General features: G+C 44.9%; 1 protein-coding gene across 3 annotated transcripts; it reads left to right on the top strand.

Moving 5' to 3' along the window:
- Nucleotides 1–510: 510 nt before the first annotated feature.
- On the top strand, nucleotides 511–20,663 carry ZNF622 (zinc finger protein 622). 3 transcript variants are annotated; one of them, XM_019488639.2, is made up of 7 exons: nucleotides 511–673; nucleotides 5,789–6,407; nucleotides 7,481–7,732; nucleotides 9,086–9,248; nucleotides 11,346–11,458; nucleotides 15,268–15,411; nucleotides 18,272–20,663. In XM_019488639.2, exons 1-7 carry the CDS (start codon nucleotides 659–661, stop codon nucleotides 18,397–18,399), a joined length of 1,434 nt encoding a protein of 477 aa, XP_019344184.1. In that variant the 5' UTR covers nucleotides 511–658; the 3' UTR covers nucleotides 18,400–20,663. The 3 variants fall into 3 exon arrangements, with proteins under 3 accessions (XP_019344184.1, XP_019344183.1, XP_019344185.1); XM_019488638.2 differs by having other exon boundaries at nucleotides 7,478–7,732; XM_019488640.2 differs by having other exon boundaries at nucleotides 511–677; nucleotides 7,478–7,732.
- Nucleotides 20,664–21,328: the final 665 nt, after the last annotated feature.

Raw genomic sequence — 21,328 nt, 5'->3', positions numbered from 1 at the left:
TTGTGCTGGCAGAACTGCTTTGGTTAATTAAGCTGTTTGTTTTTACTGGTATATACAAGGGTCTGGGCCCAGTTTTAGGGGATGAAGGTGCCTGGTGCCAGTAGAAGGATTCCCCCCTGCTCCTAAGGAAAATTCAGTGCACACACTTCAGAAGACACCCCAAAACCCTGCCCAGCCTCATCCTTGTGATGTCCCTGTCACTGGCTCCTAGCTTCCCCAGGGAGCCGGGAAAGGTACACGCGCGGCAGGGTCGGCTCGAGTACACAGGCAGGACCTTTTGTTGCTTTCTGGGCAGGGTCAATGAGCCCCCGCGTGACCCTCCGTGCTGCCAGGGCCACAGCTGCCAACACCCCGCCGAGCCCCACAGGCACAATCCCTGTGTTGTGACTGACAGCCTGGGAGGAGACCTCCAGGCCGGCAGAGGGCGGCCGCCTCCACCACTGCTGTCCCCGTGCTCCTGCACCGGAAGGGAGGGAGGCAGCGTGGCCTCCGTGGAGGGTGGTGGTGAGTTGCGGGGCCGGGACGCGGCTGCTGGAGGCTGTGCGGGCGCGGGCTGCTGAGCTCGCGGCTGCTTGGAACGTTCCCGGCCCGAGCGTTCCAGCTGCGCTGGCGCTGGGCGAGCCGGCTCGCTCCTCACGTAGGCCCTGGGCTCGCCTGGATGCTGGCAGAGAAGGCAGGTGCGATTGCGGCGCTGATCTCCTTGTTCCCCCTCGGCAGCTGTGCCTTGTGCTGGGTTTCGTACCCAGCCTCGGTTATGGCTGCAGGACTCTGCAGGGAAGTTAGTTCTGGTACCCAGCCTCCTCTTGGGTCTTTTGTCAGCCAGTGTTTTCTGTTTGGGAGCAGACTTCATTACAGTGGGGTGTGGATCTGCCTCGGCTCTTAGAGCAGGCCCTCTAGGGCCTCTGCCGCGCTACAGGCTGGGCACTCCCAACACTGCAGGCTCTCGCCTTTATTCATGATCAAGCAGCGCCCTTCCTCTGTCCTGTCCCTGTTGAGACTTTGATGGGACTTGGCACGTGAGGGTACTGACACAGCGTGTTTATTCTGGTGGAACCTGCCTTTCTGCCACACTGGAATGGACGTATAAGTGGCTGCAGACAGATGAACACGGACATTTGGTTCTCCCTGACTTGTGCTACTGATGGCATGGTGAGGTAGGGGAGGCTGGGGCAACTGTGCTGGTCCTAGCAGCCTTCCTTACCTGGGATCCTGGGGATCAGGGAAGCCGCAGCTGGGAATCTGGCTGGCAGCTGGAGTTTTGGGTTGCGTACTCTGTCGCCCTGTATGCTGCCCCACTTTTTTTCCATGTGGGTTTTTCTGATCCTAGGATCTGGTAGGTAGCATGGGGAATGCCTGAACGTGCAGTGTGTGGTGCTGCAGACAGGTCTTCAGCATTACATACCACACGGCCGCAGTTGTCTGGACATGGCCGGTAAGTCCCTGGTATGTGTCACTTGCCTCTAGGATAAAGTTACCTCATTGTAGTGATCACTGGGTTCAAAACACACCAGCATACCCAATGAGACCTCCAAGATAACCTTTAAGGCAGCTTCTGCTTAATTGGGGGACCCAATTCCCAATTGATCACATTTCCCACCCTCTGTAGTCTAAGTAAGGGAATTTTCTAAATTATAACTGTGTGTCACTGCACCCCTGAAAAGACAGTAGTTACTGTGTACCTGTCTCCTATGTGCAGTTTTAGCTGACCCTAGGAGCCAGCAGTTGCCTGCTCTTCGACGTGTTGTGTATTGGTTCTGTAGCATCAGCTTCTGGTCTGCAATCCCAGGATAAACTGGGATAAACAGGTCATCTGTCTGTCGTGGACACTGATGTAGTTTACAGTTGTGTATTAAACCAGTGTAACACATTTAACCAGCATAATTTTACATGTCAGAATCCAGATTTGAGGCCTCAGAAGGTGAAGAAGAACTGGGTTCTGCAGCCTGGCACTGCAGTTCAGTTCCAGCGGGAGAGAACTGAGAAGCTATCAGAGGCATAAAGATATGCTGCCAGCATAGTGCACAGAGCTCTATATCCAGCTCACTGTAAAGGTCTAACACTGTTGTGTGCCAGAATGTCAAGGACTGTTAAAAGATCATCATACCTGAATAGTTAGTTTGGTAAATTGTAAAAATGGGCTGATACACTAACACATTCTGTGTTTTTGAAAGAGTTATTTGCAGGTCATTGGGGAGAAAATGTGCGGTATAAGGTCAGGTTATTTTTGTGTGTTGATTAAAACAGCCAGAAGTTAACTTTACTGATCGTTAACACTGTTCCTGCTCTAGGGAGCAACAGGTATGATCTCTTTTCCAGTTTCCATTTAAGTAACCATATATGCCTCATCCTAGCTTAGTTTGAAAAACAGGTTGTATAGACATACCATATTTTGCACTTCCTTTCTACCTATAAATATTTTATAGTAACATATTTCTAAACAGTACTTTGGGATATGTTGAATTTAAAACTACAAAAAGGAAATGTGAAATGAAGACACAGCTTTTATTATCAGGCCACTTTTGTTTAGGTTTTATAGTTCATGGCTTATATGATAATGCCATTGTGTTTTTCTGACTGTTGGTTAGTACAAACTGCAGTCCATGGATTTTTGGATCATGCAGGGATAGCTGAAATGAGGTTCAATAGGAGACCAACAGCCAAAAAAAAAAAAGGTAACCCCTTCTTATGAAAAGACTATAAATCTGGTTTGGATTCAGCTAGTTCAACTGTCTTATTTAAATTTTGTCCCCAGGACCCATATACACCCAATCTGAGCTGTTATTTTTAAGGGTAAAATTACATATGAAAGTAAATGTGTATAATAGAAGTATTGGCATAGTAGAATATGATCCTATAGTTATTCTCTACTCTTTTTTTTCTTACCGGCAAAGAGAGTGGAATATTCGTTTGAGTTGCCCAATGTACAGCTTTTTCAGTTACTCGGGGTGGGGGGGGAGGGTCTCAATATATTTTGTTAAATTTTATTGTTGATGTTGGAGAGAATGATGTGGTAAACTTCTAGTTCTGGTAATAGCTGTACTAAACAGATAGAAAATACAGCCTTTTCTCGCGTACACATGCTCCTTTTTCCCAAAAACTAGCTGCTGGAAATTGTGTGCATTATACATGGGGACCTTATTGATTCTCAATTTTACAGATTTGGTGAAAATCACAAAATTAGGCATTGTCTGCAAAATCCCGGGGCAGGGGGACTAAAAATAAAATGCTCATGGTTGCTGCAGCTTGGCCATGCAGCCCACCTAGGGGGGCCACCACTGGTGAGAAGGGGAACCCCTCACTGCTGATTGGCCTGTTGTGCGGCCTTGCCCCTCTCTGCCAATCAGTGGTGAAGGGCAGGCCCACATAATGAACAGCCCTCTCGGTGAGTCAGCAGTGAGGGGAGGGGCCTCATGATGGACAACACTCTCAACCAATCAGCAGTGAAGGAGAGCTCCTCGCTGCAGGCTCGGGGCTGGGAGCTGCGCGGGCCTCTTCCTTGTCGTGGGGCTGGGCCAGGGCTGCGCTTGGACCGGGTGGAGGCAGGGCAGTTGGTGGCAGCACTACGCTGCGGCTTTGGGGAATTTTGGGGTGGCTATAGCCACCGTGTAGCATCCCCTCCCAGTGCTGCCGGTGCCATCTGGCCTGAGCACAGCCATAACCCAGCCCACCCACTGGGAACAGGTCAGCATGGTCCCTGGCCCTAAGCCTGCAGTGGGCAGCCTACCCTCACCCGACGCACCAATCCGGGAGGGGCACATGACCCCCATGCCTCCCTCAGGGGTGCATGCGGTGGCGGGGAGCCTTCCTTACTCCATGCCCCCTGGATGAGCTGCCCATGGTTCAGTCCTGCTCCCAGCAGGGTCACATTCACTGCCCTGGTTGTGCAGTGCTTGCTGCCCCACTCCCTCCCTCACCATGGGGGCCTCAGTCTGCACCCCCACCTCCTTTCCTCCCCTCCCCACAGGCTTACCATCCGGACAGTGTTCTCCAAGCTGCCTGGTTGCAATCCTGGTTGCACACATGCACGCAGCATTTATCGGTGACATTATCGGCTACACTGGCCAAAAAATGCCAATTGCTGATAACATTTATTTTCTTTTTATCAGTGCCAATCCAATATGGACCAATATATTGGTGCACCTCTAGTGAACACTTAAACTACAAAGCAGAGAGCACTGAAGCAAAACATAACTCTCTCTGTATACACAGTTATTTCATAGTGGGGTAAAGCGTACTCTTAATTTACCGAAAAAAAAAAATGGATTCCTGTAACCCCTTTTCTTTTTTTATACTGCTACCATCTTACCATTCCCTACATTTTCTCATAGCATGTTTCTTCCCCTGGCTGTTTAAAGATAGGAAAATGCAGCAAAAGCAAGTGTTTGCCTCCTGTAGGAGATGGCATTGCAGAATGCACTTGCCCACTGATTAAAAACATCTTTCCCATGCTGTGTGTGTGCTTAATGATAGCTTCTATCCAGTTGTCTTGGAAGGACTGGAAAATACTGAGTATATTTCAGAGCACTTTTTCCCTCCACTATTGTATTTCTGTTCTCATGGCTTAAAACTGCACTGTCTTTTAGTTCCAAGAGACAAGGACATTTTGTGCTATCTTTTGGACCAACTGTATAGTGGAGAGAGCTGTTCAGTTGGGAGACTTAAGGAAGGGCACATAGGGTAGTTTTACACATGCTCTGACACATTCTGATTAGAAAAGTGTCATTGCAGATTCAATCTTGAGTAATCGAGTCTGCTGGAGCGTTTTAATCAGAACGCTCCAGTTTGCTGCAGCATCTTGCATATTAAGCTTATCGTTCAACATGCTTTAGTTAAAGTGCCCCTGCCACCATTTTGAAATGCAGGGACACTGAATGCACAAAACACTATGGGCATTTTAGTTAGAGCGGCTCCCAAGAGCTGCTTTAAAACGTTGCCTCTACCCTAACCCTGGAGCTTGTGTACAGATGCCCTCACGCTTGAAAGCTTGTGCAGCAGCTTTCCCAACTATATAGTTGGTCCAATAAAAGATCACTAAAATTCCTTGCCCCTCGTACATTTCCTGGACCATCATAGCAACACTACCATTCCAGCCCTATTCTGTCTTTAAGTTAAATCCCGTAGGATAGGTTGAGCTCCAGAGGAGACATGGTAATTTTTTTTTAAATTTATTTTGCTATCATTTTTTGATTTTTAAAGTGACACAATCAACTTTGAATTTTATTATACTGCTACTGTTACTAATTTTACCAGGGGCCTGAAATGATCTGACTCATTCTACAAGGCATAGTGTCACTGATTGTATGCAGAGTGCTGGGAAGTAAAACCATTGACATTTTTCTCAGTTTCTTTCAGTTGTGTCTGAATGGAAAACATTTGATTGGGAGTGTGATTTATTTTCCTTTTAAACTAGTAGTGTCAATTTTTTGAAGACTTACTGGTTTGCATGCAGCAGACTACAGAGACTCTCAGAGTTTGGTTCTTAGCAAAAAGTGTAGAGTTTTCTATACATAAGTCTTTGGAAAAAGAGACTATCTGTGTCTTTGTATGTTGTCTTCCAAAGTGGAGGCCTGGACTACAATATTTATAATAATCTTTGACTGTAACCATCTTTATCCCTTTCCAGTGTCTAAAACAATGTTTTTATATCACTATTTAGTCAATTAAAAAAAACAAACAAAACCTTCCCCACAGTAGAATTGCAGCAGTTGGTGCTCCCTTGCCCTACCCTTCCTTTCTCTAGAGAGACTGGTTTTGATTTCTTTGTCTTCACATGCTTCCTTTTTTTCAGGTTCCAATCATGGCAGCTTACACTTGCATCACTTGTCGTGTGGCTTTCAAGGATGCTGATATTCAACGTGCTCATTACAAAACTGACTGGCACAGGTATAACCTGAAGCGGAAGGTCGCTGACATGCCTCCCATCACTGCTGAGAACTTCCAAGAGCGTGTCCTAGCTCAGAGGGCGGTGGCAGAGGAGCAGAGCAAAATCACTGCCACATACTGTACAGCCTGCAGCAAGCGGTTCTCCACTTTCAATGCTTATGAGAATCACCTGAAGTCCAAGAGGCACCTGGAGCTTGAGAAGAAAGCTGTTGAGGCCATCAGCAAGAAGGTCGAAACCTTAAATGAGAAAAACCTGGAGAAGGGGCTGGTCCCTGAAAACCTAAACAAAGATGCCATGAATGCAGCCATTCAGCAAGCCATCAGGCCCCAGCCATCTTCCTCGCCAAAGAAGATACCCTTGCTTCCCAGTGACACAAGCAGCTCTCCAGCTGGAGGTCCCAGTCTCTCTCAGAGCAGAGAGCGACTGGAAAAGCCTCCTCGGATCCAGTGGTTTGAACAGCAGGCAAAAAAGTTGGCGAAACAGCAAGTAGAACAGGAGGAAGAAGATGAAGATATGGAGGAAGGTAAGAACCAGCAAGCAGATAGAAGGTGGCTTGGGCTATAGCAAGTGTTGGTTGTTTTTTTGGGTAGAAGTGTCTCATTTTTGTTTTTTGTTTTGTTTTAAAAAACATCTCCAAGGCATAAAAAGGCTCTTTTACCACTTCATGTTTAAACTTTGTAGTCTTAAAAAAATGCAGATTTCTGTAGCAGGGCAGAGCAAAATATAATGTTCTTTACTAAATGTTTGGTCTTCATAATCCTGGACCTCAGTGAGTGGTGGGAATAAGGGGATGCTAAATTTTGCGGGCAGTTAAATTGCTGGATAAACTATTATTAACATGCAGTTGCCAATGGGAGTTTTCAAAAGAAAGCCTACACTGAGGAAGATAGCACAAAAATGTTCTGGCCATGAAAATGGAAAAAAACAAGTCAGCATTTAGTGGCCAACATCTCATCCATCATTTTATTTTCCTATTTCAGAGTGAACAGGGAAGTTTTGCAGTTGCTAAGGAATAGAGGTCACTTTTTCCTTTCTCTGTCTGTTGCTGCCTTTTGATGCATAGGAGCAGTCCATGAAGCTTACTCTGTTAGAGCAGTTGTATGCTAGTGTGATTCCATTGACAGCTTGAGGAATCAGGCCCCATCTGTTTTAACGGCTAGGCCACTTGTCAACCTGTTGTAGGGGTAATGCACATTTCTGAATTTGGATCTTGGAAGGGATGTAAAGCAAGAGCCAACTTGTAACTTTCCTGTATTAATGTATTATTACTAAAAAGTGGCACTGAATCTCAGTGAGTTATTTAATAATAATAATTTATTCAAATGCTTAATGTTTTCTATTGGTGCTGTTTATTCACCAAACCACATCCTGAAAGTATTTTCAGTTTCAGGTTTTTTAAGCGAGAATTACTCTTAAAATACATAGTTCCATCTGGGCAGGCAGTTTTTTCTGCCCAGCTGGATCAGGCCTCAGCGTGATCCAGCTGTGTGGGAGCAGAGCCCAGTCCCTCTGTGTGGGGTTGTCCCAGCCAGGGCTGATATATAGTGCATTGACTTGGAAAAATATGATGTAACCTGGTGTTTTCTGCATTAGAAGGCTGGGAGGATGTGTATTCAGATGAAGACTTAGAGGCTGAAGGTGCTGAGATGGAAGATGAGGAAGAAGATGAGCAGATTGACACTGAAGGAACACCAGCCATGGGTGCAATACCAGCCATGGACTGCTTGTTTTGTCTTCACCATTCAAGCTCTCTCATGAAAAACGTGGCCCACATGACAAAAGTCCACAGTTTCTTTATTCCAGATATAGAATACCTCATGGATCTCAAAGGGCTGATTAAGTACTTGGGTAAGTCTTTGAACCAGGATAAACATCCTGTATTCTTTCAGTAGATATCTCTGAGAGTTGAGACACAACTGCAGTGTCGTATGGCAGTGGAACCCAGCCTTTTTGCACTGTGGGTCAGATGACTGGTCCCACCTCTTCCTGTGGGCCAGATCCTGTCTGTGGGCCTGATCCGGTACATGGTGCTGGCCCAGCCTGAGCCTGATTTCATGTGGTTGGATTGGGCTCTGGCTGGGCCATTTCTGCCTAGCTGGATCAGGCCTCAGCTTGATCCAGTTGTGTGGGAGCAGAGCCCAGTCCTTCTGTGTGGGGCTGTCCCAGCCAGGGCTGATTTAGCCCTGTGGGGATTACTAATTTGGTGGTGGGGAGCAGTGGCAATATTAATTGCCAGCACTCTTCTGCTTCCAAATTTCTGGACCTGTGGGGGGACCTGCAAGCTGGATCTGGCCCATGAGCCGGAGATTGATCATCCCTGTCATATGGCATTGCTCATTTTCATGCAAATGCATGGCTTAGTTCTAGTGGATATGGTATGGCTGTTTTTATATCAGACCCAGTTCAATTTTCTTTCTGTAACAGTGACCAGTACAGATGCCTCTGGGGGAGATGTGAGCAGCGTTCCCTCTAAGCTGTGCTCGTGCCATGTTGCCAGGTGCGCCTGTGAAGCTGTGCACACCACACACCTTAGAGGGAACACTGGATGTGAGGTCCCCCTCCCCCTCCACAGTAAGCAAGTGTGGAATAATTGTGCTCTCGTGTTAGTTTGTGGCCAGATTTCTAACAGTGAGCAGATTCCTGCATCAGTTTTGCAGTGCCTGAATCAACCAGTTGCTAAAATATTTACACTGAAAGTGCTCAGTCCTCAGATTTGCTCCTCCAGTAGTAAATGATGACATGGACATTTTCCAAACCACATCAGTTAAGCCAAAGTGGGAAAGCATAGTAGATGGAGTGATTACTCTGACCAAACTAGAATACTGTTAACCTCTGCTCTCTACAGCCACAAGGAGCAGCTATTGAGATGGACTTCTGGCACAGAAAGTGACTGTTTTGGATAAGCAAGTAAATGACCATAATTAAAGCATTTTATAGCATTTAATAGAAAACTGGGTGTTGCACTGGAAGGCTTTGCTTAGCATATGTGGGCTCTTTTTGCTCTGTCATCTGAAATCTTCTTTAAACATACAGGCTTCTTCCTAGAGGAAGCCTTGTGGTTAGAGAACAGGGAAATCAGAGCTGTAATCTAATTCCTGGCAGTGATAGTTTTAACTTGGAGTAAGTCACTCATGCCTTCAGATCAACAACTACAGTTGATTAGCAGAGAGATTGTAAACTTCAAGCATTCTCTTTTTCCAGGAGAGAAAGTTGGCATTGGGAAGATCTGCCTGTGGTGTAATGAGAAGGGTAAATCCTTCTACTCGACAGAAGCTGTGCAGGCTCACATGCATGACAAAAGCCACTGTAAGCTCTTCATAGATGGGGATGCAGCCTTGGAATTTGCAGACTTCTATGATTTCAGGTAAGGAAGTTCTTTCTCCATCTTGCATGGACAGAAATGGAGAGAGAACTCATTCAAACTTAGAACCAGTTGCATCTACTACCAATCTTTTTAGCCACAAGGCCTCTTTCTGGTATTTATTCTTGGGATACTAGTTAAAAAATATACTTGCTGATCAGGAAACTTTCTTGGAATCAAAGTTACAATTGATTTCTAAAAACCTGTAAGCTTTTTCTTACTGTTCTTAATCTGTTAACACAATCTTTCCAAGTAAGCAGGTGCATTGCTACCATCAGTATTAACAATTAAAATGCTATCTTGTACGTCCAATTGCTGATTTCAGTACAATACAATTCATTCCCTAGTGCTTTGTCCTGTTCAGTTTTCTGTACATCAGCAAAGGCCTTGAGGTTATAAAGAAATACAAAGGCCAAAATGCATATCTTATATCATGGGGATGCTGCCACATTAATAATGGTGGTAGAGTCCCCTACTGTAGATGCATCATATGTCAGAAGAAGATGAAGGGCAGGGGGCTAGTTGCTGCCAAAATGTTTCCAGTTTTCCAAACAACAGAAGCCTTCTTCAGCTGACTGCAGTAGCATATGCATGCAGTCGGTATGCTGGTTACCTTACACTGTTGGATAGTTATTAGTGCTTTCTGAGACGCGCTTACCCTGGAATAGAATGAATTAAATTGGGGTAGAGCTCTACATAGTGTCTGCTCCAAACTTCCTGCAGAGTAAAGTCAAATTACTTGAAAGTAAAGGTAAGTTACAACAGTGTATCTGTTGTTTGTCTGAAGCTGTCATTAGCTGTAGCCATTTCTTCAATATGAACAGGCTCCCTGACACCAAAGGGTAAGGTGCCGTAACAGTGCCTACTGCCAACATGTATCTCCAGAGAGTTGTTTGTGTCCATCCCAGGCATTGGTATAATTTTATTCGAGAGCAGAACCTGAGCTAAATTATCCCCAGGAAAAGGTATTGTGTGTTTGCACTTGAAGCTTTTGTGTAGTTTTAATGTTTACTCCATTTTCTGTCCGTATCCTCTTAGAACAGTGGTGCTCAACCTTTTGGCCTTGCAGACCACGTAAGTGGGGCAAGGCTGGTCTGTAGGCCAGATCGAGCTCCATGTGCCAGGTTCAGGCTCTGGGACATGACAGCACCCCTTCCCTGCTTCCCCCTCAGGGAGCAGCCCTGGAGCTTAGCACTACCTTCTCTCACCCCTATGTGCCAGGATTGATTCATGGGGGCCTGGCAGTACCCTCTCCCAGCCCAGTGCACAGATATAGTGTCCTGGCGGCCTGGCACTGTCCCCACTCACCCCTGCAGGCTGGGATTGTGTCCCAGGGGCCTGGTGCTGCCCCCCTCCCACAAGGATTGATCCCTGGGGGCCTGGCCTCACCCTTTCCCACTTAAGCACACTGGAATTGGGTCCCAGGGGCCCAGAACTATCCCTGCCCAGCCCTGCTTTCTGGAATTGGGCATCAAATACAGGGTGCAGGGCTCCCTGTGCACCTGGAAATTTGGCGGAGGGGTAGTGGTGACACCACTGTCCCACCTCAAATGTACAGACCTGTAGGGAGCTCTACAGGCTGCGAGTTGAGCACCCCTGTCTTGGAAGAAGGAAGGGAGGAGCTGTTCTTGACTAAATGTCTATTCTGGGTTCTTAAACTTAGCAGGAGCTGATGTGAAGAGCTTTGGTCTAACATGTATGTATGTATGTCTGTATTTTCAAGCACAGGTGAAGGGAAGAGCTTTTGTTCAGCTATATTAATTTTGATCCTGAAAATGTCTGTCATGGTGGCAGTTGCTTTCCAAGCACTGGCTGGGAATTGCTGCAGACCCAGCTGTTTGCTCTATGCTGCCTTTTCCTTAGCACCCATTTTGCAGCTTCATACTTTGTGCCACTGAATGGGGAGGAGGAAAGGCAATCTGTGATTACTGCCGATATTGAAACATAGGTATTGTGGTGAATCCCCTTCTTTAGATGGAGCCTGGCAGCTTTCTTGGTATTTGCAGATTTACAGCACGCCTGTTTTATGCAAAATGGTTCTAAAATGGGCTTTACCTGGTGATCACATGTCATATAGCTGCTGTTGCTGTTGTTTCACAGGACCAGTTACCCTGAATACAAGGAAGGGGAGGATGTGGAAATGTCTAAAGATCTCTCATCAGAGAAAAATTTAGAATACGACGATGACACGATGGAGCTGATTCTCCCTTCAGGTAGGCACAATAAAAATCCTCCATCAAAGATACCTTGTCACTCTGGAAGTGCTGTATTTGCAGTTATTGCAAGCAGGGACATGCTGTCAGGTAGATTCCATTTGCTGATGTGAAACAAATGGTTTTGCATCCAGTTGTCACTCGATTTTGTTATTTCTGTTTTCAAACTGAAGAATTATTTTCTTTGTTTGAGTTTAGGTTATGCTTATTGGCTATCTGAAACTGCAATACAGAAGACTTCTTTTCCTGAGTTTGGTTGCCTCTGGCATTGTCTTTGGCTTCATTTTGTTGGGATTTTATGTTAACTTGACTCATTTTCCACTCATTTAAACTTTGACTCATTTACACCCAAGGAGCCTGTATATTTCAGTACAGTTCTTCTTGGAGAAGGTGTGAGTTTGCTAGGGTTTTTTCCCCAAAATAGTTTGGCATTATATGGCCTGGTCACATCAGTTTGACATGCATTAGCAATGACTTATTCAGATATTGATTTCCTTCTACGTCGATAAGATATGCTGCACATTACATGCTATGCCATAAGCATGGTACTCTGCAATGGTGCTTGGATATACTCTGTATATGTTTTAGTTCAGCCTTTTCTGGTACCCTGGGAAATACTGTTGTACTGTCTTTGGAGGGGGAGAAGATCACTTTTCCTGTCAGTCTTAGAGTTCTTAATCTGTCACTTGAAATGGGTAAGTTGTGGCACTCCCCATATGAGGGGGTGGTCTTCTTTAAAGATTATCTGTAGTGGGGGACACTGCCTTTGTGTACCCATTTGCTTTTTCATCTTTTATTCTATTTATAATGAATAAAGTGGGTGTGTAGCGGGGGCGGGGCAATTTGTGGCTTGGGTGCCACAAGGGGGTACAGGTCACCTCTGTATATGATACGTGGCAGACTGTAGAGAGGACAGGCAGCACAGTGGCAGAGAGAGTAGGGAGCAGAAAGCAGAGCAGCAGATTGCAGCAGGGGAACAGGATCAGTGTGGTATGTGAGGAGGGCATGAGGCTAATTTGTGGTATGCCTGCCAGAAAGATTGGCCCCCACTCATGTGTAGTGTGACTTTAATAGCCAGGATGGCTGGTTGGTTGGGATTTTTAACCCCAGAAAGGTAACAGCTCTTGGATTTTGTGTTCTTTTTTGTGGTGGACTCTGTAGGATCAGAGAACTAAAGTGGGATCTTTCTCAGCACTTAGAGGCCTGCATAACAACATGGAGAGAAGAGTTTTTTCCTTTGAAGTGGTTGAGTTAAAGCAGGGGTGGGCAAAATATGGCCTGCAAGGCCATTCTATCTGGCCCGTGAGGCCATTTTATCCGGCCCGCAGGGCCCCTAAAAAATTTAGAAAATTAATATTTATCTGCCCTTGGTCATCTGGGGGTGCCTCACATCTGGCTGAACCCCTTCCTGGAGCACACCCGCTAGCCTGGGGTAAAAACTGTCACCACCCAGGGCTGGGCTTGATTCTGGCTCTGAAATTCCCTGGGTAACACAGACCTAGTAGCCCTCGAGGGTACTTGACTCACTTCAAGCACTTGGGGATGCTTCCCTCCGTTGGAAGCACAAGTAGTGGTCTCCCTTAGTCAGCCAAACCAAGGGGACCCCAAGGCGTAATCTAGACCCACACCCAATAAGTCTCCCACGCTAGGTACAAAGGAGAACTTTATTGGTTACAAGGGGGGTAGGGTTGGAATAGGGTACAGGGTAGAGCAATATCAGAGAAATCCCATAGAACAAACTGGCATGGCTGGGTAGCCTTTCATCACACATCTAACTCAATAATGACTCCAAGATCTCTTTCTGCCACTGTGCTTTTGGTATCATCAGCAAATTTAAACAGGCTGCTTTTTACCCCATTGTCCAAGTCACTAATAAAGAAATTGAACAGTGTGGGCCCAAGTACCAAGCCCTGGGGGACTCCACTGCCCGCTACCCTCCAAGTCGAAAAAGACCCGTCCACCACTACCCTCTGAGTATGACCCTTCAGCCAATTTGCTATCCATCTGACTGTGTAGGTATTAGTTACCACAGTCACCTAGTTTTTTGATGAGAATGGGGTGGGAGGCAGTGTCAAATGCCTTGCTGAAATCCAGAAAGACTACATCCACCGCAACGCCTGTGTCCGATGCTTTTGTGACCTGATCGTAGAAAGCAATCAGGTTGGTCTGACAGGACCTGCCCCTAATGAAACTGTGCTGGTTGCCCTTGAGCATCATCCCTGCTGCTGGCCCATCACAGATGTGCTCCTTGATGATCTTCTCAAAGAGTTTCCCCAGGATTGAAGTAAGACTAATGGGCCTATAGTTGCCTGGATCCTTCCTCTTCCCTTTTTTGAAGATGGGGACCACTTTGGCTTTCTTCCAGTCATCTGGCACCTGGCCAGAGCACCACGAGTGCTCGTAAAGCCGTACCAGGGTCTCCACAATAACCCCTGCCAATTCCCTCAATGTGTCGGCTTCTGATGTCCTGGATCCTGCAGTACCCAGGGCCAGATTAACGCAGAGGCAAACTAAGCGCATGCCTAGGGGCCTAAGTGAAGCCCAGTTGTGCTTATTTTTCATATTATTGAGTGAAAAAGTAATACAAATATACAGCATTAAGTTAGGGGCTTATGAGTTTGTTTGCCCACTGAAAGGTTAATCTGGTCCTGGCAGTACCTGAAGACTTAAATCATGCTCACAAGAGTTCAAATGCGTATTGTACTCGTACTCTGCAAGCTACAGTGTGCTTAGAGTCTGGGGTCTGTACTAAATTTTTGTGGGCAGAGGGCTTTGCCTATTCACAGCAGTCACTTTATTTTCCCCATGTAGTTTCTTTTTACTACTTAGCCAGCCTCTCAAATTATCAGCATTCTTAAAAGATACAGGGATGGGGAATAATACTCCTTCCATCAAAGGACTAACACTCTGTGCCTTGTTTGTAATGAAACCAAGCAACTCTAGTAGCGGACCTCGTGAGTGCTGTAAGGACTTTGTGATGATCTGTTTTGATAAGAAAATGTAGCAGGAAAGCTGTCTTGCAACACCTGAACCAGATAATGCGATGATCAGCCTCTGCCTGGCATTTTTAGCAGATGGAAGCCTCTGTGCCATGGAACTGAAATGAATCCCTTGTGACTGTGGGGCCTTGCAAGTAATGATAATGCCCACGCTTGGAATGGGTGTAGTCATTAGGTAGCACGTGAGGGGCCCATTTCCACCCTTCTCTTATACAGTTCTGCACAGGTGAGATTTCATTGTTCCTTTCCATTGATTTGCAAGGAGCAGAGAACTTTACTGAGTATATTGAGTCGCCATTAGCACATTGACCTTTAAAACAAGATCTGATGGCTTTCTAAATGAGAGCCTGTAGTTCAGTCAGAAGACATTGGACTCAAGGTAGGAATTACAGTGGAAATTTTAATGAGCTGTGCGAAGATGATCAGAAATGCTACCTTTGGGCCTTAAGATTCTATCAGTTCTGGATCACTAATTTTGGACCATCCATTTCCCTTGAATTTCCTGCCTTTCATTAAATTTTCAGAGAGCCAGTTCTGATTCAAAGCCCTTCTGTACCTGCATGGCTGGTCTCTTGAAGTGTAGCGTTCTACCTTTCCCGTCTCCAACATAAAGTGCATTAGAGGAGCTGCTACATTAATCACACACTTCTGTTATGGTCCTTAGAGTCTTAAAACTTCAGAGAGTCTTAAAAAGTTCTTCTTAACATTGTTATTTTCCTGAGTCTTTTGTGGTGCGCTGGATTTGTTGACTTCAGAAGTTGCCCCATCATGCTTTTTTTTGTCACTATAACCTGTTCTCTTGTGTAACAGGTGCCAGAGTTGGTCACCGTTCTTTGATGAGATACTACAAGCAGCGCTTTGGTTTGTCGAGAGCAGTGGCTGTTGCTAAAAATAAGAAGGCTGTGGGCAGGGTGTTGCAGCAGTACAGGGCTTTGGGCTGGACCAGCGGGACAGGTATGTGGAAGAATTAAATCGGCTTATTAAACCTTTGAACTAACTCTCATCAGTCAGTGCTTTTCAAGATGTTGTCTTGTGCTGTTGTTCTAGAAATGAAGGCATTTAATTCTTTCAGTAAATTCTTTGTGCTGGCAGATTCACTGCCTCGCTTCTTAGCAAGGAGCAGTACCACTTCTGCCAGCAGGAAGACAGGCTGCTGGCAGTTAAAAATGGAGGAGAGAAGCCCAGTTCTGTTGCTGTGCTATTGCAAGTGTTTCACACTTTGTCCAGCCTCCTGGTACTGCTCCTGTGCAAGTCTTTTTATTTCTGGTACATGAACAGAATCCCTTATAGACATCTGTCATTCCATTCATGCTTTAATATCCCACTGTATATTTTTGCAGAAAGGCAGCGCACACACAGACCAGTCATGCCCATGCTGTTTTTTCTGTTGCAAGAGATGTACCTAAGTATTCATTTTACGTCAGTGGTATAAAATGAAGTTTGCAGGGGTGAATCCAGCCGGAACTGCAGCCAGTGACCTAGCTTGAAACAAAAGTAAAGAACTTGGCTTGCTTGAAATGGAAGTTGTTACCATTCAATAATTGTACAAATGATACTCTGATTTGTCTGCTAATATCAACCCCTCTCTCAGCCCTTTCCCAGTTTCCCACTGTCATTTGTTCTCCTTGGACTTTGCCAGTATATTAATCTTCACTGCTGTTCTGCCCAGCATCTGATACCTTAGCCTCTGTAGTCCTGTTGTCTTTAATTGCAGATTAAATATTGGAGAAGGTCTCATGGAAGATTAGCCTAGAATTTAATTCTAGATGTGGCATTTAATCTTGCTTGGGTGCAATGGGTTACAGACATTGTATTGAGACTAACGGTCAGCTTTTCTTTGCCAGAGTTGGTTGGTTGGTTGTAATTAAGATTACTGATCCATTTATGATTGGCATTGTCAGAGCTAACAGCTTCTGTTCTTGCCCTTCAATACACTACTACATAACCCTGCATGAACTAACCATCTAACAGTTATCAGCCCAGTCAGAGAACAATTATGAGATCTGTATTGACTTGCAGAGAATGGTTGCTGAATAACGTATATGCCAAGAATGACATGTTGCTATTGTTTAGTAGGATAATTTAGGCCAACTGAAAGGAGCATTTAAGATCTCTGAATGGAAAGAGTTGAAAAATTCACATTATTCATGTAATTCAGCTCTGCTTTTTTTTCAGTTAGGTGGTAGAAGCCACTGTGAAACCAAGTTCCTTCACAACAACAGGACCTTGATCCTATAAATGATCTTTGTAGGCGAAACCCCTACACTCATGGTCAGCTCTGTAGCAAGATGAGGGCCTGGGGGAAGGGAAATTAAACTGTCATTTACCTGGCGAATGAATGAATCAATGAATATTACTCTGCTATGACCCCCTATAAGGACACTGATTCAAAGTACCATTTTTTCTGTTAAGTGACTTGGGAAGGCGTTGAGTTGAAATAAAAAACCCCCTTCTCTTATGCTGGAATGAGAGTGCCCATAGAGGGGATATGTACTGCTATAATTATCAGTTTACCTCTCTCAGCATGACTAGGCTTAGTCTGGAGTATAAAGTTGTGCTGGCAAAATTTGAGTTCTGGTGATAAACCTTTGACTACATCAACATTCTCAGCTCCTTTTGGTCAGCACTGCTACATCTCTGCTGAGTGAAATAAGTCTTCTTCTATAGGCGTTCACACACCTTCTGGCTGGAATGGTCCTTTCAGCAGCTGGTGGCTTTCTGCCACTAGAACATGGAGTGTGGTAGATGTACAAACCAGAGAAGTGTAAGGTGGGAGACCAGACGTGCCATAAGTGTGGGGATAGGGCAGCTCTCTCCTGCCAGAGGCAGGGGAGTTATAGATTAGGCCTTGGATTGCTGTAACTGGTAAACTTTTCATCAGTTGACTGGTCCTTAGACTTTAAGGCTAGGGACAGACATTCAAAAAGCCCAAGCCTGAATTGATTCAATCCTTGCAGGTTAGTCTAACCTGGTTAGGCTGAACCAGTTTGTAACCACCCAAACATCACCTCTGGACTGAGGAAATGTAGGCATATGCCTGTAGTGGCTCAGGCTAGAAGCCAGGGGACACTAGAGCAGCCCTCCGTCCCTTTTGTAGTGCTGAACTGAGGGGGCGGGTGTGGCCTGGCCCCAACAGGACACTTCGATTAGGGAGGGGTCCCTTACCCTCCTTGCTGCTCCTCTGACCAGGTACAGAGCCCCTACTGTGGCGTTTACTTACACAGCAGGGAGCTGCATAGCATTTATCAGCCCATCAGCAAAACAAAAACCCCTCTCATTAGTTCAGGCTCTTCTTAAACAACTTTTTTACAAGGAAGGAATGGAGGGATATTACCAGCTACTTGTTGATTAGCTCCAAAAAGCCCTGAGCAGACACTGTCCTGTCTGCCTTACACAGATACCTCTCAGCATTAGTTAGCATACCACATACTACCAGAGCTCCAGCCAGGGAACAGAGGGGTGGGGCCAGCCCTGCTGTGGAGCTGATAGCCTCACCCCAGGGCTGATAAGCATCTGGGATGCTGGGGCACTCTGGTTTAAATTAAACCAGGACAGGATCTGGGACAAACATTGCATAAACCAGTTTGACCCAAATCATTTAAGTCTGACACTACATTCAACCAGGTTTATCTCAAACCGGTGTCACCCATCTTCAGACTGGTTTATGTTTACTGAATGTCTGTTCTGTTACAGGTTTAAACCGGTTTCTGATCACTTAAACCAGTTTATGGGTATTGTCTGTCCCTAGCCCATGTCAGAGAACAGCCTTGAAAATGACTAATCTTTATTCATTTTTCCCTCCTTTAACCAAAAGGGGCAGCATTAGCACAAGAGCGTGACATGCAGTATCTGCAGAGGATGAAGGCTAAGTGGATGCTGAAGACAGGAATGAGTAACAACGCTACAAAGCAGATGCATTTTCGGGGGCAGGTCCGGTTCTGAACCCCAACTCCCCCCCGGCGCTGTATGGAGCTGCTGTTATGGGAGGAGATTTTGATAGTTTCTGGCATGAGGATTCAGTAATCCAAATGGACCTGGTTCCTGATCGATGGATTCTTCAGTGCTGGAGGTCCTCCTCTTCTCTGACGAGCTCTGGAGACTTTGTCTAGTCTAATGACCTGATGGTTGGCCTATCAAATTTTAAATTAAAGTATCTTGAAGGATGTGGTAAGGGTAGTCACCTCTGATTTAATTACATTATGTGCATCCTTTTATTGTTCTTCTAAAGCAGATTCTTGTTAACAGATGGTTTTCTGGTGCTGTAATTGTATTACAGAAAACTGGAAATTTCAGAGGTGGGAGGTGGCAGAGAGGGAGCTGAGGTCAAAGTTCTACACATACAAACGAGAGAACTGTAAGGCAGGAGACCAGTCCTTTAGCTCTTCCAAATTAGTGTGGAAAGTGGTTTCCCTTTATATATTTGCAAAAGAGTATTTAGAGCTGCATTTATACACGTTTTAAATGCGCACTGTATCAAGCAGTCATGCAAAAGACACTTTAACCTGGTGCATTAAAAATCCTTCCTTGGGTGTGTATTCAGAAAAGCTTTTTGGAACACTGAATTTTCAGCATGTGGAGAGTGACAAGTAATCTGTTCAGTTGTATTCAGATTGTGGAGGGATTTTAGTTCCAGTTGTTTGAAGGGAGGACTGACTGAAATCCTAATTTCAGTGCTTTGGACGATGAATATTTTTTTACCCTGTAAAATTCAGCCTACTATCCCTTGTTTCCAGAGAACACTGGAAGGTAGGGCAGGGGAGGAGGTTGATTAAAAATGTTACAGTACTCCATTTAGGCTTTAATTTAAAAATATTATTTCACATGCACACTTACAATCTTGAATGCTTGAAATATTCATTTAAGCACGTGCCTTTCTGTCATTTTACCTCCTGCAGGCCTATAATGGATTGGTAAGGTTACACTAATGACCTTACTGATTAACTCCAATATTTAATCTTGTTCTCTACTTCTAAAAACCTGTCCCTGACCCGCTCTTGTACTGTTCTGTATCATCTTAATAAAAATGTGTGCAAATGCCAGGTCACCATTTAGATGCACGTGGAGCTTTTCAAAAGGATTGGCTATAAAGAAGTGTCCAAACAAAATAAAGATTCTTCTCAACCAGCCAACTGAGAGTTAAAACTGTCTATGCATTTGGGAGAACAAGACATGGGTCATATCAATTCTTCTTTTACTGCTGCACAGTTAAAGGTCTGTCATGAGCAGTTTGAAGAATTCCATGTTCCTCTCACTGGTTAGTTTGTTAGTGCTCCAGGAAAGACAGTACATGTATTCATTAAGATTATAAGGATGGTGCAGAGAACAGCATGTATTTGGGTATGTGGAAGCGTATCTGCTCAGCATACATCACTGCTACCTGAATTAATACAGGGCATGGTTCAGATCCAGCTTCTGTTTCCTGAAGTTAATCCAATAGCTTCTGCCGTAGAGTGTAGTTGGTTTAGATTGCTGGGTAAGGCTCTAACTCTTTCCTGAGATGGTGTCTATAACTAGGGGCACCTATACATGTGCAGGGAGGCTGCTCCGACACATTGTAATTACAGCGTGTTGGAGCAGATTTGATTAATCGAGTCTGCTGAAGCATGGTAATTACTGTGCTACAGCAGACTCCAGTGTCATGTGCATCAGCGTCCCTGTGCTGAAAATGGCGGCGGGGGTGCTTTAACTAAAGCTTGTTCAGTGCCTTCGGCGGGGACACTGATACATGTGACGCTCCAGGCACTTTCATTAGAGCAGTCCTTGGAGCTACTCTAATTAAAGCTCTACCTCCCCACTCCTGGAGCATGTGTATAAACACCCCTCACGCCCTGCCACACGTTCAAATTAAAGCTGGAGAGAAATGTGTTTTAAAATTACTACACATTTCCAAACACTAATTTTGCAGATGGTTGGCTCTTTTTATAGCTGGATGGACATTTATGCTGTGATTATTACTCTGCACATGTGGCCAGTTCAAATTTATTGTGCAATTAACCATGAATTGCATAATGTATGTGATGTGTGGTGGGGGTATAGGTTCTGCTTCACATGTGGTCATCACAAGGGTTGCTGGATGCACATTTATGGTATTGCCAGGAAACACGAACTTTGACTCAGACAGTCTTGTATGAAACACTGGGTTCACAACCAGGACTGAACATCCCTAGTCTTTCTTCTGCAAATAAACTGATAATTTAAATAATTTCCTTCAGAATTAATCTGATTTTGGATGTGGTAACACCTTAGCTCCTAAAAGCTCAATGGGTAGGACTTTCTGGAACTGCTCTTGCTTGTAGGTTATTCACTTGTTAGACTCAGAGCTGCTCCTGCTGACCTGTTCCCTCTCTTACTAAGGAGACCTTTAAAGACCAGCAAATGCAGGGAAACACAGGATGTCCTATTTGAGGGGTGGGGGAGTGTACTTTGGCAGATTTCTTAAACTCTTTACCCCTTTAAAAAAATTCAGACTGATAATGTTCCTTTCCCATGCAGGTGAGGGCATATTTCATTGCTAGACAGTTGTCTTTGTTTAACAGCAGTGCTTTGGTTACATTTTTTTCAAGTATGGAAGGTTAAATGTAAATGGTAAGTAACTTTTTATTTCCTTTAAGGGAATATGAAAGATTCAGAGTTGCAACTTCAAGGGCCAAAGGGTAGGAAAAGCTGTCAGCTAAAGTAAAATTGAACTGCCTAATTAGTGGGCACCATTTTGCATGCTAATTCATTCCATCCTAGCATGCCAGTTAGGGCAGTTCAGATGTTCTTAAAGCTCTGAATGTCTGACTTTTTGTACTCTCTCTCATATTCACTTCTGGACCTAACCTAGTCTCTTAGACTAGAGACTTCTCTGTCAGAGGGTTGATTTTAAGAT

The sequence above is a fragment of the Alligator mississippiensis genome, chromosome 5, assembly GCF_030867095.1.
Source record: "Alligator mississippiensis isolate rAllMis1 chromosome 5, rAllMis1, whole genome shotgun sequence".
Taxonomy (NCBI): Eukaryota; Metazoa; Chordata; order Crocodylia; family Alligatoridae; genus Alligator; species Alligator mississippiensis.
This window is presented reverse-complemented; position numbering and strand designations above follow the sequence as displayed.

Bases quoted from the DNA above. Each gene is read 5' to 3' on its own strand.
- ZNF622 (XM_019488638.2), top strand. The intron at 9,249-11,345 runs GTAAGGAAGTTC...GTTGTTTCACAG, and splicing joins GCAGACTTCTATGATTTCAG to GACCAGTTACCCTGAATACA. The intron at 11,459-15,267 runs GTAGGCACAATA...CTTGTGTAACAG, and splicing joins GGAGCTGATTCTCCCTTCAG to GTGCCAGAGTTGGTCACCGT.